Source organism: Hibiscus syriacus, unplaced genomic scaffold (assembly GCF_006381635.1).
Source record: "Hibiscus syriacus cultivar Baekdansim isolate YM2019G1 unplaced genomic scaffold, ASM638163v2 tig00111105_pilon, whole genome shotgun sequence".
Taxonomy (NCBI): domain Eukaryota; kingdom Viridiplantae; phylum Streptophyta; class Magnoliopsida; order Malvales; family Malvaceae; genus Hibiscus; species Hibiscus syriacus.
Genome location: NW_024062987.1, coordinates 1,279,822 through 1,296,621, shown reverse-complemented (window position 1 = coordinate 1,296,621; position 16,800 = coordinate 1,279,822). Strand labels below are relative to the sequence as shown.

Sequence of the window (16,800 nt, the reverse complement as noted above, 5' to 3'; positions counted from 1 at the left end):
TTTAGAAAGACGCTAATTTTATTAAAATTAAGAAATATCCAGAATTATAATAAAGATTTACGAGCATAATCGTAAACGTCAACTAAATTATAATTATGACATTTTTCTTATAGCCATCGAAACAAAAACTAGCCACCTAGATCACACAATGACCACAAAAGGAAAAATTTTAAAAACCTAACCAATGCTCGAACAAAATAAAGATACGAACAAATCTGACTGCATCAGCAAACGAACTACAAAAGGGGATGAAACTACTAAAAGACCACGACAAATCGCAAATCAGAGTCAAGCGACGTGAAAAACCTATCATTGAGCGCAAAACGATTATCCAAATCAATCCGAGGGTCTAAAGCATGAAAGATTCGTATAATAATAAATAAGTGTTATATTAATCAGTTGTGACGATGTCAAATCTAACCCTGAGAAAAAAGATAAATGAAAGCAACAACCGAAAACTACCAAAAGACAAAGATTAAATTTAAAGATCCAAAATTAAATCGTTTTAGTATAAGTTATCATGTCATAATTTCGCTAAATAATTAACCGTCGACTCAAAAAAATCTAATGTATAAAGTTTAGTTACTAAATGTGAAATTTACCCATTAAATTATAAAAGAAGAAAATCCCAACAAACAAACAAGAAAATATTTATATTATTCCACGTGTCGTTGATGTGCTCAACTTCAATCTCCCATTTCTTTGATCTTCTTCATTCTTCAACTTACAGCCAGAAATTGCACATCTGCTATGGCGGAGCAAATGAAAGGCGCGGCCGTAGGCGAAAATAACTGCACCCGCAGTGAGGAAACGCTCCAGGATGCCCTCCACCGTTTGATTTCGTCGATCATCTACCCCGAAGCATCGGCACCCCTACTGCAGCGGATCAAGATCTCTGTTTCGGAGAATGTGCCTCGCCTTGGCGAAGCCTCCAGAAACACTAGCCGTTCTGTTCTGCAGTGGACCCGTCGTGGCAGCCCCCTTCGTGCTCTTATCGTCATTTCTGTGAGGGGTTTTCCTTTTCTATTTTCAAATTACTTTGTTAAACAATTTCTTGATGCTCTTCTGCTTTAGAATTTCTATTTTTATTTAAAAGTAATGCATTCTTGATCATCACTCTTTCATTTCTCATTTTATTATTCCTATCTGTTTGATTTGATGCTATAACAAAAGTAAAGGGAGAACAAATATTGATGAAACCCATCTAAGCAGCTTTTAACATTTTGATGGCGTTAGATTTTTAACTTTTTTGTTCGTTTTTATTAAGTGTGATTTTGTTTCAGAGCAATTTTAACGAAGCAAGAACAACCCAATTAAGCTTTAATGATTACGATTTTTCAGGGTTCTGGTGATTTTAATATTTGGGGTGAGAAATAGATTATAGTTAGATTGACAGATATGTAACACAAGTGACCACTTTGGATTTTTGGGAAAACATTTTTCAATGCTAGGCACTGATATCTTTGTGTGCATCATCAGTTCTTACGCGTTAGACTTGAAGAGCTAAAGATATATTTATATTTCTCTTCAATAAGCAAAAGTCAAGTTATATGATAAAAATAAAATCTAAAATGAGTAGCACAAGTGTCAGAGTAGTTCTGGAATCTCGTAATTAAAATATTAGATCCTATAAATCAGTGTTTATATGTTTCGTCATTGCTTTTGAGTAAACATATTCCGGAGATGTTATCCTCTAAGGGTTACAGTTGCAAAGGACAGTCGAATGAACTATTTCTTCCTGAGTTCGTTTAAGAATGCTCTACAATGTGTAAGGGAACACTCACTTTAAATGAGTCTGTCTTTCTTATACTTTTGTCATTGCTTTTGACTTGTGAGTTGAACGGATGCAAAAGTCCCATAATTTATTGTGGGATAATGATTAAAACAGAATGGCCAAAATGGACCTTGGCACTTAAAATCGATGATGTATAAAGCATTGGTACATTGAATCTCTGTTAGTGCTTGAAAATTCAATGAGATGAAATTTTGCTACTGGTTTCTTCCTTTTTACATCAAACTTTTGGATGCTTACCCTAAAACTTAATGCTCCTTACATGCATTTTTTTTTATAAATTGGATAAAGTAACACATACTTCCCTGCCAAGTATCTTAGCCTAATAAGCCTTTCCTTTGGTAAGATTTTACTAATTGACTTGGAAAACTTAAATCATAATTTTTTTGCATAATTTTTTATAGTTGAGTTACATATTGTGACATGAGTTTCAAATTGCTTTTGTTCCTTCTGGTCTTTATAATTTTTCTATGTATGCCCTTCCTTGGTTTAAAAAAGCGCGCATCAGGCGTGCCTGATGCGTGATGCGACCGTTGCGATGGTCAAAGCGCATCGGGCAGCCTGATGCGGTAGGGGGTACATAATGCGGTCTGATGCGATCCGATGCGGCTGATGCGGTCTGATGCGGGCCGATGCGTTTAATAAGATTTTTTTAGGCTTTTAGTTGGACTAGTTTATGTTTCTAACTTAATTGCTGGAATGGGCTTAAAAAGCCCATATTCAATTGACCTAAATCTCTAATAAAATGTCACCTGGTTGCTGCTTTCCTCCATCGAGCTTTCCCCCTGCTATTGAAGATATGTCTGTTGAGTGCTGCCATTGAAGAAACTTGAAGGTAAGTGTCAATTTTTTTTTACATTTATCTTCGATTTTACTGTTTCTTTTCATCCCTGCCACTCGCAATAGACTTGACAAGAGGCTGCTGCTATTTTTTTCATCCCTAAGTTCTTATGTGTACTAAAACAAGTTGTTTTTTGTTGCTTAAATGAATGAATTGTTTTTACGTCCTATAGATAAATTCTTTTTGTTGCAATAGCTTTTAGTTGCAAAAGCTTTTAGCTTTTAGAAACATAAACAAGTTGTTTTTTGTTGCTTAAATGAATGAACTGTTTTTACGTCCTATAGATAAGTTCTTTTTGTTGCAATAGCTTTTAGTTGCAAAAGCTTTTAGCTTTTAGAAACATAAACAAGTTGTTTTTTTGTTGCTTAAATGAATCAACTGTTTTTACGTCCTATGATTTTACTGAAAAAACTAAATCAAGAAGCTTTAATGCCGAAATAGCTTTAAATTGATTTTACTGAAGGTTTAGCGAAGAACTGTTTCTTTTTGTTGTTGGGGTGTGTGATTGTTTTGCTACTTGCTACTTGTTTAAGCTTTTATATGTACTAAAACAAGTTGTTTTTTGTGATTTTTAGTATGGAACCAACTCCTAGTGCTACCTCAACGGTTTCAAATACAACACAACCAACAAATCAACTGATCCAGCTAGGAAATATTCTACGCAAGAGCCTACCAACAGAAACAATTTTCGTTGCCATTTTTGTCCTAAAGTAGTGAAGGGTGGTGTGTATCGAATGAAATGGCATTTCATTGGTGGTTTGCCGGATGTTACTAGTTGCCCAAACTGTCCAGAGCATGTAAAGGAAGAGGTGAGGTCTTTCATGCAAAAAAAAGAAATGGAAACCATAGAAAAAAAGATGAACTCAACTTACTCAAGAAGATTCGACTATAGTGACTATGATCTTGATGAAGATGATTATGTTGAAGTGCAAGGGGTAGTAGCAAAATGTCTCAAAGAAAAAAGCCAAGACAAAAAGGTCCTATAGATAAGTTCTTCGCTCCTAATCCCGAAGATGTTGTCAAAGGAAGAAAAGTTGAAAAATGAGGGAAGCAACAAACTATCAATGTCACGGTTCAAAAAGAGTTGAGGGAAAAAGTTTGTAAATATATAGCACGGTGGTTCTATGATGTGGGCATTCCTTTTCATGCCGCAAATTATGATAGCTTTAAGGTTATGATTGAAGCTATAGGACAATTTGGTCCGGGAATGAAACCACCAAGTATGTATGAGCTTAGAGTTCCATTACTCAAGCAAGAAGTAAAAGAGGTGGAAGAGCAAGTCAACGAACACAAGAAAGAATGGGCCGATAAAGGTTGCTCAATTCTATCGGATGGATGGAGTGATTCGGTTGTCCAAAAAGACATCGTTAACTTCATGGTGAACTCTCCAAAGGGTTCCATATTTGTTAAATCGATGGATGTTTCGGATGTCTCCAAGGATGCCAACTTGTTGTTTGGGATTCTTGACAAAATGGTAGATGAAGTTGGCGAAGAGAATGTGGTGCAAGTGATCACCGATAATGCATCCGCCTATGTCAAAGCAGGTAACATACTATTAAATTACTACTTACTAACATTTACTAATTTAGTATTTCTCTTTCATATATATATATATATATATATAATGCCACCTAATTGTTTATTTTAAACTTTGTAGGAAAGATGTTAGAAGCTACTAGAAAACATCTTTATTGGACTCCATGTGGGCACATTGCATAGATCTCATGTTAGAAGATATTGGAAGCAAATTCCGCAGGTGAAAAATTGTTTGAAAAAAGCAATGTCGGCAAACGGGTATATATACAGTTATGTTGGTCTAGTAAACTTGATGAGGAAGTTCACAAATCAAAGGAACTTGCATAGGCCCGCGATTACTCGATTTGCAACATCCTTTATCACTCTCCTTCAATTTCACAAGCAAAAAAATAACTTGAGGAACATGGTTGCTTCTCAAGAATGGATGGAGAGCAAGTGGTCTAAGGAACATAAGGGCAAATTGGTGCATTCTTACTTTTTACAAAAGACCTTTTGGAGGAACATTGCATATACACTCAAGTTGACGTGTCCTCTTGTTAGTATCCTTAGATTGGTTGATGGGGAAAAAAGGCCGGCCATGGGTTATATTTATGAAGCCATGGATAGGGCCAAGGAGTATTGCTAGAAGCTTCCCAAATCAAGAAGATCGTTACAAAAAAACATTTGAGATCATTGACCATAGGTGGGAACATCAACTCCACCGACCTTTGCATGCCGCGGGCCATTACTTAAACCCATCCATTTTCTATGATGATGTGAAGCGGATTGAAAGTTGTGAAGAAATAATGGATGGTTTACAATCTTGCATTGAAAGGTTGTCCCTGAATGCTCAAGTGGAAGACCAAACCATAAGAGAATTAAACAAGTATAAGAAAGCCGAAGGGATGTTTGGTAAAAGTTCGGCTATTAGGCAAAGGAAGCAAATGGCACCGGGTAAGAATAATTCTATAAATGTAGTAAATTAAAAATATGTTATTACTCTTATGCATACTGATTTTACTCTTCTAATGTTTTGCTCCTTGTAGCAGAATGGTGGGAAACATATGGAGCTTCGGCTCCTAACTTGCAAAAGTTTGCCATACGAGTTCTTAGTCTTACTTGTAGTGCCACAAGTTGTGAAAGAAATTGGGGCGTTTTTCAACACATAAGTGTAATAGTGTATATATATCTCAATTTCGTACTTTAATTAAAATATATTATCAATTAACATACAATTTAATTTTTGATAGCTTCACACCAAGAAGCGCAATAGGTTGACACAAGAAAGATTGAATGATATGGTTTATGTTAAATTCAATCATTCATTGCAACGCCGAAAGGGAACCTCTGATCCTATTGCTTTGGATGATATTGATGAAAGTAATGAATGGTTGATGGGTAGAATGGAAAATGATGAAGATGAAGAAGATTTGGTGTTTCTTGATGATGATCTTACATGGGATGCGGTGGGTAGAGCTTCTGGGGCTAATGAGCCAAGTCATTTCACTAGAGGATCAAGAAGAGGAGGTGATGATGGAGTCGGCCCATCAAGAAATGATAAAGGAAAAATACCTGCTCTTGTTGATGAAGATGAGATGGAGGAAGACATTGGAGTGACTGATGATGATGAGGGAGATGGAGACGTGCTCGGTTTGATGATGGGGATCTTGGAGACATTTAGTTTGTGACTAGAGAAAGTTTGGCGAACTCTGTGGGGGGAAGGGAAGTGGGAGCTATTGTTGATTTGTCTTTTGGTTGTTTTGATTTTCCTACGCATACTTGTCTATTATGTTATTTAACATTTATGAAGTACTATTAAACTACTTTTGGTATTAATTGATGTATTTTTATATATAAGTATTTACAGGGTATAAAATTAGTTCAAAAGTATTTTTTTTTGTGAAAATTAGCGCATCGGGTTCGTGATGCGAGCGCATCACGCATCACGCATCGTCTCTCGGGACACTAAACGCATCAGAGCGCATCTCGCATTTTAAAACCAAGTGCCCTTCTAACTTCTTTATGCGCCTCTTCTACACGAAGGTGCTCTTCTTTCTTGCAGCTTAAATTGATAGCTAGTTATGATAAATAAGTGACATTTACTTTAATTGAATATCCTGGATTGCTTCTCTTACCTCTTGGCTGAGAGCGCCCTTAATTTACATTCTTTGTAATCCTCTAACTGTTCTTTTAACAATATTTCTGCAGGTTGGGACCATTACATTTCTTACCTTGACAGGATTGCTTGTTTTTATGCTTTTCTTTCTAGCTGCAACTGTCAATGCTATCATCATCTCTTTCCTCATTGCTCTGGTTGCTGCAGGAGGCTTCTTGGCTATTTTCTTTGCCTGTGTAACAGTTATTTACATTGGGGCCTTGTCAATTGCTGCTTTTGTTATTTCTACTGCAACAATTTCAGCAATTATAGCTGCTCTTGTAGCTACAGGTATATCTTTCTCAGAATTTATTTTTCAGTTTTTACTTTGTTTCATTCTTATAAGTTTTGTCGGAACCTACGTCCCTAAATGAATTTCAGTCCTATAGAGTTGCCGAGGGTTATTTTAGATGATAACCCAAATGAAGTTTCAACAAGTATGCATATGGCATGTTTCAACAAGTATATCTTTCTCAGAATCTATTTTTCAGTTTTTACTTTGTTTCATTCTTATAAGTTTTGTCGGAACCTACGTCCCTAAATGAATTTCAGTCCTATAGAGTTGCTGAGGGTTATTTTAGATGATAACCCAAATGAAGTTTCAACAAGTATGCATATGGCATGTTTGGGTAAATCATTGCGATTATTTTCTACTCGTGGGGTGTCCTTCAGTGTCGCAGACGCAAAAATCAGTAGAAAAAATTATGATGGAAAACTAGTATGTGCGAGACTGGAAAACAAAATTTGCCACAGACCCACAGCCTATAAATGGGGATTTGAATTAGGTTTTTTTTTACTCTGCTGTGACTAGGGGTGTAAACGAGCCGAGTCGAGTTCGAGTATTGTGAGCTCGACTTGAAAACTCTGAAATGGAGCTCGACTCGACTCAAAAACTCGCAAGCTTAAAATTTTCAAACTCGACTCAAACTAGAAATCTTGAACTCAATTGAAAAGGCTCGAAATGAAAAAAAAAATCTTAAACTTAACTCAATTGAAGCCTCAAACTCGAACATGAACCTTAAATACATAAAAATTTTACTGTATTTAAAAAAAATTAATACATAAATGTTAATATTATTAATAATTTATTTTAAAAAAATAAAATCTTAATATATTATATTTTCGAGCTGCTCACGAGCTTTTCGAGTCGAATATCAAGTAGTTCGTTTCGGCTCGTTAAGAACTCGAGTCGAGTCCATTCGATCTGAATATTTATCGAGCCTTGATCGAGTCGATCTCGAGTAGCTCGCGATCTGTCTCGTCTCATTTACAGCCCTAACTGTGACCAATATTCATCTTACCAGCCAAGTTTGCTAAGCAATATGAGTGATCGAGCTTTTGTGTGCTAGTTTGGATGCCCTGATACACATTTGTTGCTGTAGTTTTCTTCTTTTGGCATTTAGATTTCATGCTATTCTGGTGTTATGTGCCCTCAAAATTGGAATGAATGGGATAAAATGTTTCAGTGCCAAAGTTGATATTCTTCATAGTGCATATTAAAGTAGTTTTGCTATAGAATGTATCTACAACGTTTTCTGCCGCTATTGCTTGAAGTGATGTTTCTTTTCTGGCATGGTTAACAAATTTTATACCACTTCAATAGTTATAAGTAATTATGGTGTTTCGTGTCCTCGTAATTGCTATCTCAAACTGTCTGGACCTGAAGCTTGAAATTCTTCGTAGCGAAAATCATGGTAGGCATTTTATTAGGCAACTTTAATTTTCTGGAGTCTTAGGTTTAATTTGATGTTTCCACATGAATCAGGGTGGGTTGGATTCTTCTTGGCTCTATGGTTGGGTACTAAGAAAAGCATGGACCTGGCAAAGCACTCGTTCACCATGACTGGCTCTGCTCTTTCATCTTATTCTTCTGCTCAGCATGTTCATTGCTACCAGGAGCTGAACAAAGATTCAGACTGAAACGCTTCGGTGAACGTAAGACCCCACTCCACACACTCATTCAGCATGGACATGTTGATTAATCGTAGATTAGAAGCATGTGAATGTGTTTTGAGTTTCGGCAGTTTTAGCAGCGATATAGTCGGTGTTCGGAGTTCATTCATTTTACAGGTGAATGGTGCTTGTATTTCTCATCCTCTAGAATTTAAAGGGGTGGATGATTAGCTTTTAGCCAGGAACCAAGTGATCAGTGCTTTATTATTGTTAGATTTTATGAAGGATGGAAAAAAATGTTATGTAAAAACATATTTATAAAATCGTTAAATAATTATTGATGGAGTGGTAATAAATTTTTTATGCGACTTATTGTGATACTGGTTCTCAAATATTGGCTTAGTTGTTTTTGACAGATGCATTAGCATTTTTTTAATGATTTTCATTGATCACCATTAATGATTTTATTTTAATTTCTTCGAATTTGAAAATGTCAATAAATTACTTTATGAAGCTTACAATTGAAAATGTCCTTCGAATCTGATTACATCAACGTTAGTTAAATTCTGATTCTTAAACAAAATTTAAGATGTACATCCTTGGAATCATAATTTATTTATTTTTCTAATTATTATTATCACTTATATAAAAATATTTTTGTAAAAAGTATTTAACAATAAAATTTTTATATATAAATAGATAGTATTCTTTATCAATGATTAAATAGTACTACATTTTTAATTATTTCATTTAAAAATATATAAAAAATCATTATAAACGTATTTATTAGATTATAGTATTTGAACAGAGAACGGAAGTAATGTGAGATTCAATTGGTGTGGTTATTGATTAATCAATTCCCAGGAATCAAAGAGGGGGAGGTAGAAGAAATGTGTCTAAACTAAATTCCGAACTACTACCGGTTGGGCGGTCAATTTCGTTGGTTCGGTTAACCACGGAAGGTGCCGACCGTGGAGTGCTTCTCACTCTTCCTACAAATACTAGCTGCTACTAAATAAACCTCTCTCTCTCTCTCTAAATATATAAGAGATTAAAACGGGTTTCTTTTCGCTCTTACTCCTTTCTCACTGCTGAGGAAGATGGAGAGAATAACGTCCTGTTTGGTTGCCATGGCTGTCGCCGCCTTTTGCTGCGTACCGCAGGTTAGATCCACTTCTTCCGATCATCGTTATAAAGCTGGAGATGATGTCCCTCTCTATGCTAATAAAGTAGGCCCCTACCATAATCCCAGGTATTCATCCATTTTGCTTTTCCATCTCAACTCTCAATTTTTAGCTTTCAATCTGAGTTTTTCTTTGTTTTTGCTTTCATTCACAGTGAGACCTACCGTTATTTCGATTTCCCATTCTGTTCCTCAGGTTCGATCTCATTTCGTGTCTATTTCTATTTTTTAGTTTTAAATCAGTTTTTTGGGAGTTCTAAATTGAGTAATTTGAGGGTTTGCTCTGCACTTTCAGCACCCGTGAAGGAGAAGAAGGAAGCTTTGGGTGAAGTCTTGAATGGCGATCGCCTAGTGAGTGCCCCTTACAAACTCGAGTTTTTGACCGAGAAAGAGGCTGAGATTGCCTGCAAAAGGAAGCTTACTAAGAAAGAAGTCGCCAAGTTTCGAGCTGCCGTCTCAAAAGACTATTACTTCCAAATGTACTACGACGACCTTCCCATTTGGGGTTTCTTAGGGAAAGTTGATAAGGAAGGCAAGGCCGATCCATCCGACTACAAATATCATCTCTTTAAGCATCTCATTTTTGAGATCCATTACAACAAGGATCGTGTCATTGAGGTTACTGTTCGATCTGATCCCAACGCCCTTGTGGACCTAACGGAAGATGAACCGATTGATGTAGATTTCATGTACACCGTTAAATGGAAGGAAACCAACACTCCTTTCGAGAAGAGAATGGACAAGTACTCGCTGTCTTCTTCCTTGCCTCACCATCTGGAAATCCACTGGTTCTCCATCATCAATTCATGTGTCACCGTTTTGTTATTGACTGGTTTCCTGGCTACTATTCTTATGCGAGTTCTTAAGAACGATTTCGTCAAGTACGTTCCATTTCTATCTGTATTTGATGCATGATAATCCATATCTAATTCTTAAGTATACTTGGCTTTGTTTTTAAATTCATGTATTCCTTTATAGGTATGCACATGATGACGAATATGCGGATGACCAGGAGGAGTCTGGGTGGAAGTATATTCATGGTGATGTGTTTAGGTTCCCCAAGAACAAGTCTTTTTTTTTGCGGCCGCTCTTGGTTGCGGCACCCAACTCTTTACTCTGTGAGTATCATCCTCCGAAGCTAATTGTCTTTTTGTTTCCGAACAATCTGTTGACTGTTGTTCATTTGCTTCCTTTTCCAGTACAATTTTCATTTTTATCCTTGCTCTAGTTGGGGTCTTTTATCCATATAACCGAGGAGCTCTTTTCACTGCTCTGGTGGTCATTTATGCCCTTACATCTGGAATTGCCGGCTATACTGCAGCGACTTTCTATGGTCAGCTAGAAGGAACAAATTGGGTGTGTAATATTGGTCTCTCTTACTGTTTCCTCTATTTGAAAATGTCGTGCAAAAATTTGAATTTCTTTTCTGTCATTTCTGATGACTGTTCGTACCCTTCTTCATGACAGGTGAGAAACTTATTACTGACCGGAAGCTTGTTTTGCGGGCCTCTTTTTGTCACATTTTGTTTTCTAAATACCGTTGCAATTGCTTATAAAGCCACCGCAGCTTTGCCATTTGGAACCATTGTGGTGATTCTTCTCATATGGGCTTTGGTCACATCACCTTTGTTAGTAATAGGAGGTATTGCTGGGAAGAATAGGAAGGAAGAGTTTCAAGCCCCTTGTCGCACAACAAAATATCCTAGAGAGATCCCACCATTACCTTGGTACCGAAAAACTCTTCCACAGATTGCAATGGCAGGTTTCTTGCCATTCAGTGCCATCTATATTGAACTTTATTATATATTTGCCAGTGTATGGGGACATAGGATCTACACCATATACAGCATCCTGTTTATTGTCTTTATCATTCTTTTGGTTGTCACTGCATTTGTCACTGTGGCTTTGACTTACTTTCAACTTGCTGCTGAAGACCATGAATGGTGGTGGAGGTATGTTGTTTTTAGCCTTCTGATATGCATAAGCACATGCATTCATAAGATCTCACAAAAAACATATGTTGACATATATGCAGTGCTGCTTGACGAATATTTTAAGATTTCTCATATTATTCTTGTATTTTACTATCTGTATGTATGTTTGTTGTTGCATTGTGTGGCATGGCTATCTCTGACTTTGCATAACTTCTTGTTTTGTAGATGGATTTTCGATATTATACGTTTTAATTGTTCTTATCTCCTCTAGAATTCAGAATCACAATCTCGATTTGTATTGTACTATTCCAAGCCAAAATATGAGAAACCTGACTCATTTTTCTGTCTATATTGGATCATTTGTGGAATTGTTTATATGAATCATTTTATGACTAACCAACATTCAAATACCATCTCGAGTGCGTCTTGTGTTGGGGTAATCAGCTGATCTTAACTGATATTTTATTTGGTCTATCAGGTCCTTCCTATGTGGTGGATCTACCGGGTTGTTCATATACGCATATTGTTTGTATTACTACGTAGCTCGGTCAGACATGTCAGGCTTCATGCAAACCTCATTCTTCTTTGGGTATATGGCTTGCATTTGCTATGGCTTCTTCCTCATGCTTGGGGCCATTGGCTTCCGTGCATCTCTGCTCTTTGTTCGACACATCTATCGTTCTATCAAGTGTGAGTAGGAAATGGGATGGTCTTCCTCTATTGCTTGATCGGAACCAAGTTGAATGGTTAGTTTATCAAAAGATTATACAATGACTACGAAAATGCAGACCGGATGCATGCGAGCTTCGGGGTGTTATTGCCACGTTGTATGAAGTATGAATCATTCTAAACCTTACTTGATGCCAACAAAAACTTGTATTTCTCACTTCACTCGTTCCCCTTTTGTTATTGGGATACACAGTTCAGGAAGAACTTTTGTTACTACCATGCTATATGTTAGCTTTAAAAACAATAACATATATCTACATTTTGCAGTCCTGTGTCCGCGTATTGTGCTGGCAACTGATTCAGAATGAACCCCATAATGTTGCAAATTTCATTTAAACATAAATGCGTACTCGACTTCAATTACATTAACCAAATCCGAGTTTATGATATTCCTAGAATCAACAAATTACTTGGTTATTTTAAATTATTTTTTATATTAGATCATAATAAAAATTCTATGTCATAAAAAAATAAAATAAAATAATTCAAAGTGACCAAAACATAAGCAATTTGAAAGTTTAGTGAGTAAATTAAAAAAATTGAAAATACAGTGGGTGAAATAGGAGAAAGAGTAAAGTTCAGTGAGAATTGGTGTTGTTTACCCAAAGAAAAAAATATAAATCAATAAACCAAAATCAAAGCTCAGAACATGCATGCATAAACTCTAATATTTTATTTAGGGTTTGAATGTTTCTTATCAAGCAAAGGATAATTGGTATCAAATGATATCTACTTAAGGATTAAGAATTTAGGTTTGGAATCATAAACACTTAAGATAATTTTGGAGATTTTGAATAATTTTCGTCTTACTTAATTCTTGAAGTGTTTATGAATGACTTCAAACACTATACAAAAATGAATTGAGAATTGAAATTATTTTTCACCAATCGGTTTGGAGTAGGGATGGGAATGGGAAGGGTTGGGTCGGATTTTTGGTCCACTCAACCCTACTCGAGAACAATAACTCTTCCACCTGAAATCCGATCCGACCCGCATAATATATACCATCTACTTGACCCGAATCCGACTTTTTGAAATAAAATCTGAACCTGACCCGACCCGAAATAATAAAATAGTATTTTTATTCAATAAAAACAATGATTTAATTGAAAAAATAATATATAGAGAGGTATTATTATAATTATTCTTAAATGTATAAGGTAAAATTATATTTTTCCGGAGTCGAGTCGGATCGGGTATTTTTCACCCTAAACCCGAACCCGATCCGACCCGAACACCACCTTTAAAAAAACCCGAGCCAAACCTAAAATTTTTTTAAAAAAAAACCCAACCCGATCAGGTCGAAACCTGTCAGATTCGGATCTTATGCCCATCCCAAGTTTAGAGTACAAAAAGGAAAGAAGCTTTTATTTAGGGTCTGTTTGTTTGCCTGTAATTGGTTTTCCGAAAAATGAATTACTGGAATTTGAATTACTGGAAAATGAATTACTGGAATTTGAATTCTGAAAAATGAATTACATTTCTGGTAAATGAATTACATTTCTGGAAAACATCTGGAAAACGTTTTATGATGTTTGGAAGATGTTATTTAAACATTTTTTCCAGTAGTTGAAGAGTTTTTTAAAAATTATTTATTACAAATATTAAATATAATAAAAATTATATTAATTATTTATTAAAGTAATAGTGTTATATTATATTTTAAAAATATTAATTAATATATTTTAAATATCTTTACTAGTATATGTTTTAAATATATAAATAATATTATTCATTATTAAATATAAAAAAAATTATTATATATTATTAAAATAAAAATATAATATCTTATATTATAATATAATTGATTATATTAAAAAAAAATATATATATTATTATAAATATTAATAAATATTTTAAATATTTTAATATTTAATATTTTGATGAAAATGATATTAAAATATTTTATTAATATTAAATTCATAAAATAAAATTATTTTAAGTATTTTTGCTTTGAAATAAAAAGTTCGGAAAATAACTTACGGAAAATGAATTTGTAAGTCATTTTACTGAAAACACAAAAGAAATTTTGTTACTAGAAAAATGAATTACGTTCCGAAAAACGAATTACGTGAAACAAACATGAGAAAATTTCCCATTTTCCGAAAAACGAATTACATGAAATAAACACGGGATTTCAGAAAAAATCAATTCCGTAATTGGTTTTACGGTAAACAAACACACCCTTAATTCATAATGCTTAATAAAAGAATTTTCTATCAATAATATAACCATGGCGCTAAAGGACATACTACGGGCAAATGAGATGACGAGAAATTCTATTAAGGTGGTGGATAGAGTCGCGGGGAGTGGAAAAGGCCGTTAGTTGGTTGGGTTAAGGTGAATTCGGGTGGTGCTGTCCGTACGAATGATAACATGACAGCAGTAGGAGGCTTATTGCGTGATTCAGATGGAAACTGATTATTTGGGTTCTCCCGGAGTTTGTGTAGATGCTCAATCCTTGTTGCTGAACTTTGGGGTGTCCACGACAATCTCTACTATGCTTGGAACCTGGGTTATAGGAGGATTAAGTTGGAAACAGATAATCTCGAAGTTTCGAGAATTTTGTCGGGTTCGTCGGATGCGCTTCGTGAGAATTCGTTGGTGGTAGCTCTTCAAGAGTTGAGGAAGCGTAATTGGACTGCGCAAGTGCGTCACATTCGTCGGGAACAGAACTGCGCTGCCAATTGCTTGGCAGGCCTCAGCCGTGGTGCGCCGATTGGGGTGATGGAGTACCAGAGTCCGCCGCAGCTGTTGGAGTCGACGCTGCTCAAGGACTTATGGGCTTCTAGCTGATTCTTGTGGTTATCTGTATTAGCACAAAAAATATATATATACCTATATTATTTATCGTAACACTAATTTCAATATAATACGGTAATACACCTTTGACACACATATACTCCTACTTTTCATCAACTTTTAACTATCATTGCATTTTGGTTAAATTGTCGTACAAATATTTAATTATTTTTTACAATTTAATACTTAAACTTCTAATTACGACTTTTCAATTTTCAATTTAATTTTAAATCGAACTATCTTTTAATGTAATGAATTTAACTCTATTAAACACACTTTTCATTGATTTAAATGAATATTTTAATCCTTAAAATCATTTTTGTGTCATCAAACTAAATAAAATCTGATTTAAAAAATCAAGAATATTACAACACCTTTCACTTAATTAATCCATGTCTTATTACTTTTGTTTAAAAAAAATACTTTGAAATAGATAAAATAAATAAATTGATTAATCTAAAATTTAATTTTGCCTGGTAATCAGGCGAATTTTTTCCGCTAATGTTGCTGGAAAAAATTACATGAAATAACTCGTATGTTGAATTATTTTGTGAAATAAGGTGAATATTACGGTCCAATCGAAGACACATAAAAATCCGACAGACTCATGTTATGATGCATGGAATGCAATGCGTTTCCTCCCACAAATCATTAGTTTTAAATAAATAAATAAAAGTCAAAATAGGATAAAAGTGGTTGAATAATGCAATGGGAAAAAAAATCTTCATATAATGCAGTCGAACAATTATTTGTTTAAGTAGAATAATTACTACAGTGACTACAATAGGTCTCCAGGAGCACACGACGACCTATAGAGCACTTGACGATCTATTGAGTTGCAACAGCGAGGGAAGAGAGAAGAGAGAAGAGAGAAGGGTTGTTGCAACAGAGGAGGCTTTGTCGCAAGGAGCACTTGGCGACCTATAGAGCACATGACGACCAATGAGGTCATAATAGCAAACACTCCAGTTCAAAAAATAATTTAATTAGAATCCTATATAAAAAATTTTCCCCCAACGCCCTACATGGGCGAGGAAGCCGTCAAAATAGTATTAGAGACCTTACACTTTTGAATAAAACCAAAATACCTATAACATAACTAAACCTCTCGTATATATATTATCCTTTAAAAACAACTTTGTTATTTAAAATCAAACGAAATCTTAGCTTTAAAGCGATAATGAATATATAATTAGATCTTTGAGACTCAAGTTTAATTTTCCCTTTATTTAAATATTTTTTAATATATTTTCTCTTTGCACACACTTTTTATATTTAAAGATTTTGTTTAGCATATTTTTATATCATCTATTTTTCATTTTAAAAAATTTAAAAAAACTATATTGCGCAAATATTTTAAATTAATTTGATATCATAAATTAATTGAACTCTAATTCATTTAATAATTTATAGAAAATTTAGTGTTATATAATTTATTCAAAAACATTTGAAGATTAATTTTGTCATATAAATTTATATATATTAGTTTAGAAGAATATTTTTATTATCTAAAAGCAAAAATTGTTATGGCTCAAATGGTAAGAGATAAATAATAAAATATTTTAAAATTATTAAAATCTTTGAAATCTAATCTCCATGTTCTAAATTGATGTAGTTTATTAAAATAGTTCAGTTTAAAAGTAATAATTTAAAGATAAAAATAACTATTTCATATTATCAAGATATTATCATTTGTTTCTGAAATTAAGAATTCAAGTATTGTATTAATAGATTAAAGGTATAAACATTTTATACCAACGATCAGTTGATCTAGTGAGATGATACATTAAATCCTTTAAGCAAAGTTAGGGGTTCAAATCCTAGCGATTGTGAATGGAGCAAATTGTGTTCAGAATGTCGCCCTTACCTCTACAGTACCTTATTCGAATTAGTTGATCAATAAATCGGATACCAGTAATTATACTAAAAAAAGTTTTAAACATTTTATTAATAGAT

General features: G+C 34.4%; 1 protein-coding gene, 1 long non-coding RNA gene and 1 pseudogene across 2 annotated transcripts; all 3 read left to right on the top strand.

The window, feature by feature from the left end:
- Nucleotides 1-625: 625 nt before the first annotated feature.
- LOC120153780 lies at nt 626-8,574 on the top strand. Its single transcript, XM_039165661.1, has 3 exons — nt 626-1,005; nt 6,357-6,594; nt 8,069-8,574. The coding sequence occupies exons 1-3, from the start codon at nt 751-753 to the stop codon at nt 8,221-8,223; spliced, it is 648 nt and encodes a 215-aa protein (XP_039021592.1). The 5' UTR covers nt 626-750; the 3' UTR covers nt 8,224-8,574.
- On the top strand, nt 2,179-5,793 carry LOC120153781. Its single transcript, XR_005518819.1, has 4 exons — nt 2,179-2,627; nt 3,209-4,177; nt 4,291-5,102; nt 5,195-5,793. It is a non-coding gene; the product is annotated as an uncharacterized LOC120153781 (long non-coding RNA).
- A 691-nt stretch (nt 8,575-9,265) lies between the features above and the next one.
- Nucleotides 9,266-12,125, top strand: LOC120153779 (annotated as a pseudogene).
- Nucleotides 12,126-16,800: the final 4,675 nt, after the last annotated feature.

What these genes read in the sequence shown, in the direction of transcription:
- LOC120153780 (XM_039165661.1), top strand. Translation starts at nt 751, where the DNA reads ATGGCGGAGCAAATGAAAGGCGCGGCCGTAGGCGAAAATAACTGCACC. An exon ending in GTGCTCTTATCGTCATTTCT is followed by an intron (nt 1,006 to 6,356) that starts GTGAGGGGTTTT and finishes ATATTTCTGCAG; the next exon opens with GTTGGGACCATTACATTTCT. An exon ending in AGCTGCTCTTGTAGCTACAG is followed by an intron (nt 6,595 to 8,068) that starts GTATATCTTTCT and finishes CACATGAATCAG; the next exon opens with GGTGGGTTGGATTCTTCTTG.